Source organism: Atractosteus spatula, chromosome 6 (genome assembly GCF_055471065.1).
Source record: "Atractosteus spatula isolate fAtrSpa1 chromosome 6, fAtrSpa1.hap1, whole genome shotgun sequence".
NCBI lineage: Eukaryota > Metazoa > Chordata > Actinopteri > Semionotiformes > Lepisosteidae > Atractosteus > Atractosteus spatula.
The window spans coordinates 20,432,163-20,444,786 of NC_142711.1; the positions used below are offsets into that span (position 1 = coordinate 20,432,163).

The following is a 12,624-nucleotide window of genomic DNA, read 5'->3' on the forward strand; positions in this document are numbered from 1 at the left end:
GGGCAGAAAAAAAAGAGGAGATAAATGTCCATCAGCATCCTGACTGCTATTACTAGCTATGCTATTTTTTTTTTAATCGCCCAGGTTTGCCTCGAGTGATTTCTCATCTTTCTGATCGCTTTGGCAAACAGCCAACACATTATTGACTTGAGAACTGATCTTCACGCTTCACTTCCAAGTTTGCTCTGCCAGATAAGTTCTAGAAAGGCAACGGTAGCATCACAATTATCTTTGACAACTAGCCTGTCCGTACCCAAACCTTAGCTCGATTCGTTTCCCGTTTCACATTTCGCCTTCCCGTCCGCTTTCTCAGTTAAAAAACAAATCTGAGCACCAACTACACGCCCCGCACGTATCTATCAGACACCAGCTTTCGTTTCACAACACTACCCGAGCTGTTCCTCCTGCAGCCATATATATAACAATAACCCTTGCCTGGCCAGCTACGCCCTTTTCGGCCTTTGCGCGTTTCCGGTTCCGGCTGAGCGGCTCTTTTCCGTAACCTGGCGGAGGAGGGGCCGTGAGAGAACATGGCGCTGCCGTGGAGGCGCTGCTGCAGGTGGACTGCGGGACTCGGCGGGGCGCCGCTGGTGAGGGCAGCGTGTGGGAGGTTTGCTGCGGTCGCGGAAGGGAGCCTGAGAAGAAAGGGGACTTTATCTGGCCTGGGGTCCGCCGCCGCGGGAAACAAGGTGAGGCGAGGCAGTCTGTGGGCAGGCATGTCCACACCGGAGAAGGTCAATGAGTACTTCCAAACGATACGGGGGAATAAATCGTTTGGCGGTCAGATCCGACTTGTATGCGTTTTACACTACTTCATAAAAATGAACGGAGACGAGTTGTTCAGGATACTCGCAATGTGTTGTGCACTACCATAGCCATTAGCCTGGCAGCTCTGTCACTTTCCCCGTTCTCAAGAGGTCAAATTCCCTCGTAGTACAGACTTACACCCTTCAGACTGGGGTGTTTCACCACTGGGCTAGTAAATTGAAATAAAACCTTCATGAATTCCATAGAACTCAAGTATTTTTTTAAAAGTCCTGTATGCCTAAGAACGAGTGGAGATAAAATAATAGCTATTGGAAATGAAAAGGTAGCGTGATATAACTTTTAAAAGGAACTTTTAAAGTCCGTTTCTTTACCCTATTCAAGTTGTCCTCCCTTTTTTTTTTGCAGGTGCAATGTAGAGGCCAATCAGCTGTAATCAAGAAACCAAGTGTTTGGTGGAGGTATATGTCGTGTCGTTACAGTGCGTTTAACTGTTTTGTTACTCATTCAAACACGAATTTAGCTTTTCTTGTAGAAACAAAAATCAGACGTGCCATTTGGCACATCTCGGGGGTTCTGGGTTCGAATCCAGCTGTGGCTGCCTTGTGTGTGGAGTGTGCATGTTCTTTTTTTTTGTCCGTGGAGGGTACGCATGTGTCAAAGAGTTTGTGTTCCCTGCGAGGGCCCGTCTTCCTGTCCAGCCTGCTGCGCGGGTTCGACCCCGCAGACCTCTGGAGATACGCGATGACCGAAGACGGAGGTTTTTAAAAACGCTAGCTAAAACCGGGGTTTCTCCTGTTCCCAGATGTAACTTCAGATCCTTATGCACTACGGAAACTCCACGCTGCTGCAACAAGCTACATAGCGACGCAAACCTGAAGGATCCGTTTCCACTGGTGCAGAAAGACTTGAAGAATTTGTACGATGATATCAAAAAGGTGAATCCGCGTGGCTTAGTTGGTAAACATATGATGTTTGGCTGGTATCTCTTGAGTTTTGTTTTCTAATATCCCCCATGTACACTTATTGCTTGTGGTACTGCAAGTTGGTCTGGGCAGTTCATCGTGTTTTAAATGGCAAAACAAGTAGACGTTGTGTAACTTTTTACCAGTTTGTTTTTCTTAGAAGCCAGACATGCTACAGGTTACTCACGTGTCCCAGTATTCACCAGCCCTGCAGTTTGGTATAACCCTATGGCCCTTTGTGGCCGTTTTCTTTCAGTTTTGCATTTAAACGTTTGCTTAAGTCTCAGGCCCGGAACGTTGGCTGCCTTGGGGTCTGTACGTCTGTTGGTGAGAAAAAAAAAACATATTTCTGAGGTTGACCCGGGCTGCGTTAATTGGCACTGTTAAGGGGGTGTGCTGTTTGTAACACTGCGCAGGATGGAACTGTCCGTACTGCCTGCGAAGGCTCAGACCCGGGAACAGGGAGCCCAGTGGGTGTGCAGACCTGGGGCTGGCACGCTGAATCCCGTCCGGCTCAACCGAGTTTTCCTTCTCGTGTGGCAGGAGCTGCTCGTTTCCAAGCCGGAGCTGAAGTCCCTGTGCGATTATTACTTCGATGGGAAGGGGAAGGCCTTTCGCCCAATGGTTGTGGCGCTGATGGCCCGAGCGTGCAACGTCCACAGCGGCCGGGACCGGTGAGGGCTGGAGTCGGGGGGACAGGGGGGTCTCTCTTAAGAAGTGGGTCGGGCCGTTCTCGGACCGACGAGAGGCTGTATTTGTGAGATTATGGCACGGGGAGAATTGCGGGCGACGTTTTGACCTCCGTTTTCATACTTATTAGTAATGCTGCTTTTATCCAAAGCAGTTGACGTTTTTTATCCACTCGTGCGGCTGGGCATTTTCTTAGCGCCTTGCTCAAGCAGTGCCTCGACGGGGGGGGTTAGCGCCCTCAGCCATCCAGAGCCATAACCGCGCCCCCCAACCGCTGGCGGAATGGCTTGTGGTTCGTGATCAGTTCCGGCTGGAGCAAAAATAAGTTAAGAGGTTAAAAAAACCTCTTCTTCCTTAAACGAAGACAAGAGAAAACGGAAAAAAGAAAAGTGAAGTTGGTTCGGCTGCCTTTCCGAACTTGCATGCAAATAAATCATTTGTTTTTTATGCGGAAGTTGTGGACTAAATTGAATGGGAAGATTTGCCGGTTAAGCTGGAAGCTGTTGAAGACTTAAGGCTTGTGCTTAAAGTACTGGGACACTAGAGTCAACACGATTATCTCTACCTTACAATCTCAAAGGGATAAGAAATTAAAAACTGACTTTTACACTCTGGCATTTAATTAAAGTGATTATTTCCCAATATGTACAGTGAACTGGGTTCACAGGGTTTAACTCAAAGTATCTTAAGTCTCTGGTGTTGCTCTTATAATATGATCGCGCATGCATGGAGTTTCCTATAAATAACATCTATAGTGCCTTGCAAAAGTATCCAGACCCTAAATGGGCAAGGAGGAAGCTGGTTCGGTGTGCACCTGTGAGGTCAGCATTGACTTTGAAACAGAGGGTAGCAGGTGAGGTGGGAGAAAATGTCTGTAAGTCAAGAATATCCCAGTCACTGCAGAAAGCTGGCCTGAATGACTGAGTGTAAAACCCATCTCAAATCCCATAGGAGGTTTGCAACAAAGCACCTTTAGGATTCAAAACCTCTTGCCATATGTTTGTAGTGGTCAGACAAGACAAAACTGGAACTTTTTAGTCTAAATGCAAAACGGAACAGTTGGCACAAACCCAACATGGAGCATCACCCAGTCAACACCATCCCCAGTGTCAAGATGGCGGTGGTATTATGTTGTAGTTCCTTTTCTCTTCAGTGAGGACTGAGAACAGGATGGAGTCAAATACTGGCAAATCTTAGAGGAAAACCTGTTTCAGACCTAAAACTGGAACAAAAACTCACCTTTCAGCTGGATGATGATTCAACCCACAAGGCCAGAGCTGCATTGGATTGGCTTGAGAATAAGGAAGTGACTATTCTTGAGTGGCCCAATCAAAGTCCTGAATTCAACCCTGTAGGGAAGTTGTAGAAAGACTTGTTTTTAGAGATCTAAGAGAGTTTTTAGAGACTTGCTGAAAAAGACGTGGGGCTGTGACTGCTGCCAAAGGTGCTTCCACCAAATATTGAGGTCACAGGTTCAAATAAAAAAAAAAATGTTCCGATTGTATATTTAGTTTTTGCTGACCTTTTGACTGATCTTACTCTTAGAAGTCTTCGGCTTGAATATTTAGGTTTTGAAGACAATTTTAAGTTTAAACCAACGTGTGTGCAGCGTTTAGGAATTTCGCAAAATGGGACATGAAAGTCAGTCTTATTGCTTTGGCAAGGCACTATAGACCGTTCTCAATATGTTAATCTGCTGATCACAAACACAGATGGCTTGGCAGTAAAGCAAAAATCATTTCTGACTGTGCTGTGCCAATACTTGGGGGGCACTGTGACCGCTGACAGAATGAACGGAATGTCCCCATCTTCCAAAGGGATCTGCTTCCATGCCAGCGCTCTATAGCCATGATCTCGGAAATGATCCACACGGCAAGCCTGGTCCACGATGATGTCATCGATGGCTCCGACACGCGGAGAGGCAAGACCACGATCAACGAAATCTGGGGAGAAAGAAAGGTGAGCCCATTCGGGTTTGTTCCCCTGTTGTCCCTAATCCTGATCAATGCTGTATGCCCTGCAGTTTGTATGGCCCAGATTGTCAAGCTTACGTTAATAGTTCTGAGTGTGCATAAACTTCTGGTTCTCTTCTTCCTTCTGGCAGAAGATTATAGGAGTATAAAAGCCTGGACCTCTAGGGTCAAAGAAAGCTTCTACCCCACAGTCATAAGGCTGCTAAACTCCACATCTGAAATCCTCCCCAAACCTGTTCTGGTCTCCGAGAATTGTGATGTCATTTTCTATGTCGATGTCATATCTTTTGTGTCATTTGTCACATGAGGAAAATGCGCAAGTAAGCATGTCAGTGTACTAGGGTACATATGACAAACTTAAACCCGGATATGGAGTTACACTGCATGCACGCCAAGAGCTTGTGGACTGGTGAAGGGGATCTTCAGATTTAGCTGTAGAAATATCTGAAGTCCTGCGGGGATTTGGAGAAATTTTGCTTTTGGATGGTATACAAAACCTCTTATTTTATCCAATGTTATATTCATTAACCGTATTTGACATCTTTACCCCAGGCAATCCTGGCAGGTGACTTCATCCTCTCTAAAGCCTCCATGGCTCTCGCACGAATTGGCAACAACACTGTGGTGGCAGTCTTGTCTCAAGTCATTGAAGACTTAGTGCGAGGTAAGAACTGGGCATCGTCCACTTTCAAGGCTGTCCACCCGATTTATGAAGCTACCCGTGGACAGGAGGGACTCACCCGTGTTTGAAATACACACATGTATTCACCTGCATTATTTAATCTTCAGGCTGCAAAATTCTTTAACATGTTAGTTCAGATTTGTTCCAGCCACACGCCTCCAAAGGAGGGAGCCCATCCCGTCTGACTCACTGTGCCGTTCTGTTTCCAGGTGAATTCATGCAGCTCGGCTCAAAAGAAAACGAGAACGAGAGATTTAAGCACTACCTCGAGAAAACCTTTAAGAAGACCGCAAGTCTTATAGCGAACAGTTGTAAAGCAGTATGTACGTTCTGTCTTGGCATAAACAATGGATACACTGTAAATCTTGGAAAACAAACTGAAAAGGCTTAAGTTTTACTGAATGTTCTTATTATTGTTTCAAGGTATCGATCCTTGGAAGTCCAGACCCAGAGGTACATGAAATTGCATTCCAGTATGGGAAGAATATTGGAATCGCATTTCAGGTAATTGTTACGTACATTAGGCATTTTTGAAGAATACCCTTGGCATTGTATCAAGGCTTAGAAACTGGTCATAGAAAATAAATTAGGAAAGATTCTGAAAGCTGTTGTAGGTTTAGTAGGATAGGAATTGGTACCAAGTCCCTGGGGGGTGAGGAACTTCCTCTAAGCTTTTAAAATAAAAGGCTTACGCACCACTGTCCAAACACGTTGTACAATTTTTTGTTTTGCAGCTGATCGATGATGTGTTGGATTTCACGTCTTGTGCGAATCAGTTAGGGAAGCCCTCAGCAGCTGATCTGAGGCTGGGCCTGGCTACAGGTCCGGTCTTGTTTGCCTGCCAACAGGTATGTTGCTCCTGAATCTTACTTTACCTGTTGAAAATGTTGTCCAAGTAAGGATCCTTTTTAAAAAGCAATATATAGACCAGTCCAGTCATGTAGGAGTGTGGTTTTGGTTATGAACATGGCTTGCAGTATTTGATAAATCTTTCTTTGTTCTTTTCAGTCCATTAAGTTGTGAACAAATGTCTTAATTCAGCTATTTCTGATAATCCAATCTCCAGATGAGACCCAACTCAAATGCCCACTGCAGACTTTTTTTTTCTACAATGAAAAATTGTGGGAAACATTTCTTTCCAAGATGTTTGTGTATTTCGTGTATGTTGTCACTTCCTTTCAGTTGGGTAAATGAAGAGAGCATTAAAACAGTGCTTTGATTCTGGAGATGAAAACAAGAAACTGAATGTTGCGTGAACAAAGAGTAGATCACTAAACTGTTAATTCTAGCTAACAGAAACCATTCGGGCTTCCATTCCCCTTAAGAGGAAACAGCTGTGCTTTTTAAAAAGAAATATCAGAGCTCTTAGTCAATTTCAGATCTTATAGTTGGGATGTCTTCTATAAGATAGTTTGGAAACTCAAACGGCTGTAAGATTTTATATTTTCAACATTTTAACGTATGTGTACACTGAGACTTTTAAAATGTCCTTAGACCAAGATTAAATTCCATGCTAGACCCTTCCTATTCTGAATATTATACTGCACAACAGCCATAATAGTAATACTGGACATAAACTAATTATTAGTAATATTTGCTTTGTAGGCATATGTTAATGTTTTTCTTTTAACACTAAAACTGACTCTTCCCAACCGAGATCGGTTGTTCTAATGCAAAAAAAGCTAACTGTGTGAACAGTAGCACATATAATCTGTCATTTGGGGCTTGTGAAAACGGCTTAATCTGTGAGGCACATCCTCAGAGTGTGAATTTGGTTTGTAAGTAAATGCGTGCCATATGTTCTGAACTAATGAATTTGTCACACATACACTTGATTTATATACACAAAGAATTACTAAAGATACTATGCAATGGCAGCAGATACAAAAGAATCACAATGTAAAATTTCACCCATTCTGTGTGAAAATTCTATTGGTTACATTAATCTAAAGAACAAAACCACAGGTTGGGCTTGTTTCACTGGGGCAAAACTGGACTCGTCTTTGGTTATTTAATACTCGTGTAGTTAAAATGGGTAACAGCATTTTCTGTTTTCAATGTATTTGTTATAATAGTGGCTATATAAACTATAGCTAGTATTAAGGGTTAGAGGGCTTTTCCATGCCTTAGGGGTAATTACCCCACTGTCAACCTACAAGGTGTCTGTCCAGCTACCAATTACTGCCTATTTAAAATAAAGTCATACTTAAAAATATATAAATGACTGATTCATGAAGATGAAGAATTCCTATAAATCATTATTTTTCAGTTTCCTGAACTGCATTCAATGATAATGCGGAGATTCGGTTCTGCAGGAGATGTGGAGCGTGCCTGGCAATACGTACTGCAGGTATGGGGAAAAAAACAGGCTTTTGTTACTTCTCAATTGAAATACTAGGGATAGTTCTTGAAGTCTTTTAAATATCTGTGAAAGTTTGAAAGCGTGCTTGTAAAAAGCACCTGCTTTTAGCAGTGTTTTTTCCCCTCCTTTTCTTTTAGAGTGATGGTGTCCAGCAAACCAGCTACCTCGCCCAACGTTACTGCCAAGAAGCCATCCAACAGATACGCAAGCTGTGTCCCTCCCCGGAGAGGGAGGCACTTGTCCACCTGACGGAAATCATTCTAACTCGTGACAAGTGAACCTTGAACCTTCTTCCGCCTGAGGCAGCTACTCCTCTTCACTGGGCCTGCAAGGACAGTAGCACTCTGTATAGCGTCACAGGGTGAATTGTTAAGGTTCACAGAGAGGAAGAAGTCAATTCTCTGACATCACAGTACCTGTTACTGCAACAAACAGTTTTGTCTTATCCAAAGACTTTCCTTAAAACAGTTATCCTAGGAGAAAACGGACTTTTAATCAAGGAAATTCCCGATGACCGCAGAGGGAAAAGTACGAGGGTGTGGATATGTTTACAATGCACTTAAAAATCCGTCCACACTGCAAGGCCAATAGTGTGAAATCGCATACAGTCTAGTGACAAGGTTATTATTCTCATTTTGTAACTTCACGGTAACAACCAAGGCCTTAATCTACTTTTACAGTGTAACCAACTACTTTTGGGGTCCATTCTGGTTTCCTCTTTAAGCCAAGCCGATTCTAGTGCTGTGAAAGAAAAAATATGGAAAGGCAAGTAAGAGGAAGTTGGAATAAAAAAAACCTCACCTGACCCCACCTCTTGTACTTGGTTTTACATAAAGGCAATATTTTTTAAATCAAGATTCTGCCTCTTTTTTTAAATACCACAGTTACAATGTCTGTAGGAGAATGATTTATTATAAAAGACTGTACATAAATTTCAATTAACATGTTATATACAAATTAAAGGTAAAGAGTCATGTCAGATTGTTTTCCTGACAGTGAAGTCACAGAACACTTTAAAGGCTTAACAAAGCAGACATAGTATCAAGGTGTTGTTAGCTGCAGTATCCTGAAATGTTATATATTAGTTGTCATTCTTTAAGACATGAACAGTTAGGTTCCACGGATACGGCTGTTCTCTTTATGGGTAATTGTAAAAAAAGTGTAGCATGTTATAAAAAGGAATGTAAAGGCCCAAACTGAATACGATTCTTATCAATGTATAAAACCTGCAGTACAAAATGACTAATTTCCTACTGTAATGTTTTCTAATGGTCAGAAAGCATTTATCATTCTTTAAAACCTAAGCATTTCTTTCAGACACAGACAAATGTAAAACAATGTTTACAGTGAACCATCATGATGGACCAGTGTTTCAAACACTTTTACCCAATACTCATAGAAGTGGGTTCATTTACGCTGTTTTAATAGTCAATCTTATACTGGTATTTATCAAATTAAAGCTAAAGGAAATTACAATGGTCCATTTCTGAAATGTGAAATGACTTCCAGAAGTACTTTTAAGCAAGCGAATAAAAAAGGCTAAGCTGAAAAGTAAGGCTTGAAGAACAGACCCTTACAATGTATCAGAATAAGAACAGCTGAAACTATGCCCCCCAACACAAAAAGCACTGTTGGAAAAGACTCCAGTATACTGCGATATAAGCAGTAAATAAGACCTACATGTGAATTTCAGAAAAGCACATTTTGCAGGGGAATGAAGACTTGCCAAATCTAAAATTTATGTTCAGGCATTTCAATTTTTACTATTTCAAATCAATTTTAAAGGGCAAGATAACATTCCAGACTTTTGTTCTTAAGATAAAAAAAATAAGAGCCTTGTTTCACATACGTAACCAGATGTAAAATTCATAATGTAAATTTAATATCAAATGTTTAAATACAAATCAGAGCATTTAAGATTATAAGACCATCAACAAATCCACAAATGGTTTAGACATTTCATTTAAAATAAAATGAGTGCTCACTGTAAATATTACAACATAATGGAAGCATAATGGATTAAAAAGTATAGATTACAATACATTTTTTTTTAATTGTATGCATGCTTTAAGCAAGTTAAGTACGTTTCAGGAATGACCATTAGCCTAAAAGAGGTAATCTGACGAGCAATTTCATTTGCATTATACAACATCCAAAATGCATGACTCTAGTCTTGTGTCAGTTAACCTGGGAAAAAAAAATAATGGCACTATTTAAAACCTGATTTAGAAACCATAAATCCCTACTTGTTCACTTGTGGTGTAAACTGGTCAAGACACTGTGAAAGACACTTAAAGGAACACACTACGGACAACCTACTGGCAGCTGCTCATATTATATACAATGGTGTAATACGACAACCGTCTTTAGACCAAAAGAACGTTACTGGACATAAGCATGTTACCAATATTCAACCATTCCGTTTTATTTCATCTTGGTATACCTTTAAAGTCCCCGCCCACCCACAACAACAACAACAAAAAAAAAATCAACAGTAAATATTTGATTTGCAATCCGAAAAAGGAACATTCTGTCATATCGTAATGCACTTCTCTAAGCTCTGTAGGTCGATACACGTTTGTGTCTAGATATGACTGAATAAATAGGGCGCCCTCTAGTGGCTGATTTTAGTCAGCATAGTGCATGATGGATTCCACATAATTCCCAGGGAAAAGGCCCGTCACTCCGTTGCAGACGCCTTCAAACCAGCCGTCGTCGTTCTTCTTGATGATGTAGATAATCGCACCCTCCATGAAGGACAACTCGTCGTCTTTGTCCTTTGCGTAGTCGTAGATTGCCACAACTGTCGGGAAAAAAAATAACCGGAAAAGGGTTCGAGACGAGAGGAATCCGTACAACCTCCTTCACTGAGGTTGAAGCAGAAATGGACACACTTTTCTAAAGTGGATATTTTCAATATTTTTCCCCATCACAACCCGAATGCTCAAACTTGAACGTTTAAGGGTGAAATGGGAAATTCTTTGAAAATACAGGTCGGTTCTATGTAAGACGTCACTGGAAGAGGGTGATTATATTTACAATCATATTGGATTTTTGGTGATTATATTATATGATTTTGCAGAGCAAGAGAAAATCACTTGAGTTACAAGAGTTCTTCTGTTGAGCTCAAACCTCTGCAGAGTGCAAAGTACCCCCTTTTACAATTCCTATGTTTATATCAGCAGCTATATCAACCTGCTGCTCACTGAAGCTCAGCAGGTGTGAGCCTGGTCAGCACCTGGATGGGAGACTCCTGGGAAAGCTAAGGCTGCTGCTGCAAGAGGTGTTAGTGGGGCCAGCAGGAGGCGCTCACCCTGCAGTCTGTGTGGGTCCTAATGCCCCAGTATAGTGACGGGGACACTGTACTGTAAAAAGGTGCCATCCTTTGAGAGGTTCTGACTCTGTGGTCATCAAAAATCCCAGGCTGGCCCTCGAAAAGAGTAGAGGTGTTACCCTGGTGTCCTGTTCAAATTTCCCCCTGGCCTTCACCATCATGGCCTCTTAATTCCCATCTCTGAATTGGCTTCATCACTCTGTTCTCCTCCCCACTGAGAGCTGATGTGTGGTGAGTGGACTGGTGCCCTATGTCTGCTGTCTCATCACCCAGGTGGGGCTGCACACTGGTGGTGGTGAAGGAGAGTCCCCATTATCTGTCAAGTGCTTTGAGTGGAGCGTCCAGTAAAAACGTTTAAGAATTATTTTTACCTTTTTCAATGTAACTCTTGGGCGCCCAGTTTGGGTCTCCATCCGCGTAGGGGTCGCTGTACTGCACCACGGCTGCCTCCTCGTCCTCGTAGTCGACCGGCGGGGGCGGCGGCGGCGGGGGGGAGTCATCAAACATGGGCACGTCGTCGGGGGGCGGGGGAGGCGGGGGCGCGGGGCTGTCTGCGACTGGAACAGCGTGCGAAGAAGTGACCAGATGTCAGCACACGCGCCCTGGCCTTCACAGGACTGGACGTGCAGTTTGCACCAAAAAAAACAACCAACTGCTCTTTTTGCATGCATTGCTGTCGCAGCCTTTTATAATGAACCATGCAATCATAGAAAAGCAACAGGCATAAGGATGTGTATTCCAGCTACAAGAGACTTGTTAGTAAATCTAGATATCCTTGATTAGGGCAGTGAGTGCATTCCGTTAGCCCCAATGAGGTTCGCATCAAGCTGGCAAAAAACAGAAATAAAGTGGTACCTTTTTCCTTCTCTTTTTCAGTCTAAATGCAGTACCAGCAGGTACAGGGCCACTTTATTCACATGGGAAATCTGGTTCAGGATTTCAGGTTTCAGCCCGACAGTTTCCAAGCACTTTCCTAATGACATTTTCACTGTGCTTTAATAAATGGTGCGTTTTAAGGCATCTCGTAGGAAAAGCTCGGCTAAGTGCACACAAAGAGGGACAATTCAAATCCTGAAAGACTTGACTTTCTTCCGCTTATATTCTTTGGGTGACAGACTCAGAATAATAAAAGCTCGTTATTCATAAAATCAGGCAAACGTCATTACACCAAGTATATTCTAGAATACATAAAAACGTTGTCAGAAGAGGGCCGAACAGAGCAATGCAATAAATGTAGTTAGCCCTTAAACCTTCGATTTAAAGACTTTTTACATGTGCTTTTGAGCATTTCCCCAGATCATTTCCCTTTCTGTTCTTTTCGTGTCTTATGTCCTCAGTCTATGTTGGCTTTATTACTGGACTTTATACAGTACCAATTTTTTTTCTCTCCAATATAAAACCCCCACAGCCTGAATGAAACGTGCCTGCCAAACCACATCTTTCACAACACCTTACTTGATAAAAACACAATGTTTACAAAGATGAGAATTCAATGCAGATGTTTTTGATGTCCAGAAGATGGCAGCCTTCAAAATTCTTCTCTACTTCAATCTTTAATGCTCTGTATTAGTTTTAGACTGACTTTTTTTTTTGAAAAGGCATATGTATAAACCATTCATAAATGCAACAGAGCCAAGTACACAGAGCTCATTAAATTTCTAAACTGAGGGAGCATTTCATCATACATATTGCCATTCAGCAGTGAACACAGAAATTCTGGAAGCAGGGCAGTGTACTATGACACACCAGGAAGGCTGTCTCTGAACGTAGCCAGCAAATGAAAAGGACAAGCATTACCAGACTGGCAAACACACAGCTTGCTCAATACTAATAGAATTAGCAGAGCCTATCTG

The 12,624-nt window shown here is 42.4% G+C and overlaps 2 protein-coding genes across 12 annotated transcripts in view; one reads left to right on the plus strand and one right to left on the minus strand.

Annotated features, from left to right (window-relative positions):
* Positions 1–501: 501 nt before the first annotated feature.
* pdss1 (prenyl (decaprenyl) diphosphate synthase, subunit 1) lies at positions 502–8,288 on the plus strand. Its single transcript, XM_088919737.1, has 11 exons — positions 502–689; positions 1,174–1,226; positions 1,571–1,703; positions 2,274–2,404; positions 4,238–4,379; positions 4,946–5,057; positions 5,285–5,394; positions 5,499–5,579; positions 5,810–5,923; positions 7,345–7,425; positions 7,575–8,288. The coding sequence occupies exons 1-11, from the start codon at positions 531–533 to the stop codon at positions 7,713–7,715; spliced, it is 1,257 nt and encodes a 418-aa protein (XP_088775863.1). The 5' UTR covers positions 502–530; the 3' UTR covers positions 7,716–8,288.
* Positions 8,289–8,331: 43 nt separating this feature from the next.
* Positions 8,332–12,624, minus strand: part of abi1a (abl interactor 1a) — a 57,396-nt gene continuing 53,103 nt past the window's right edge. For all 11 annotated transcript variants that reach the window (XM_088919733.1, XM_088919730.1, XM_088919735.1 and 8 more), the window contains 2 exons: positions 11,143–11,328; positions 8,332–10,240 (listed from right to left, as the gene is read on the minus strand). In XM_088919733.1, coding sequence (XP_088775859.1) covers positions 10,065–10,240; positions 11,143–11,328 — 362 coding nt within the window. In that variant the 3' untranslated portion in view covers positions 8,332–10,064. The remainder of the gene's footprint in view (positions 10,241–11,142; positions 11,329–12,624) is intronic.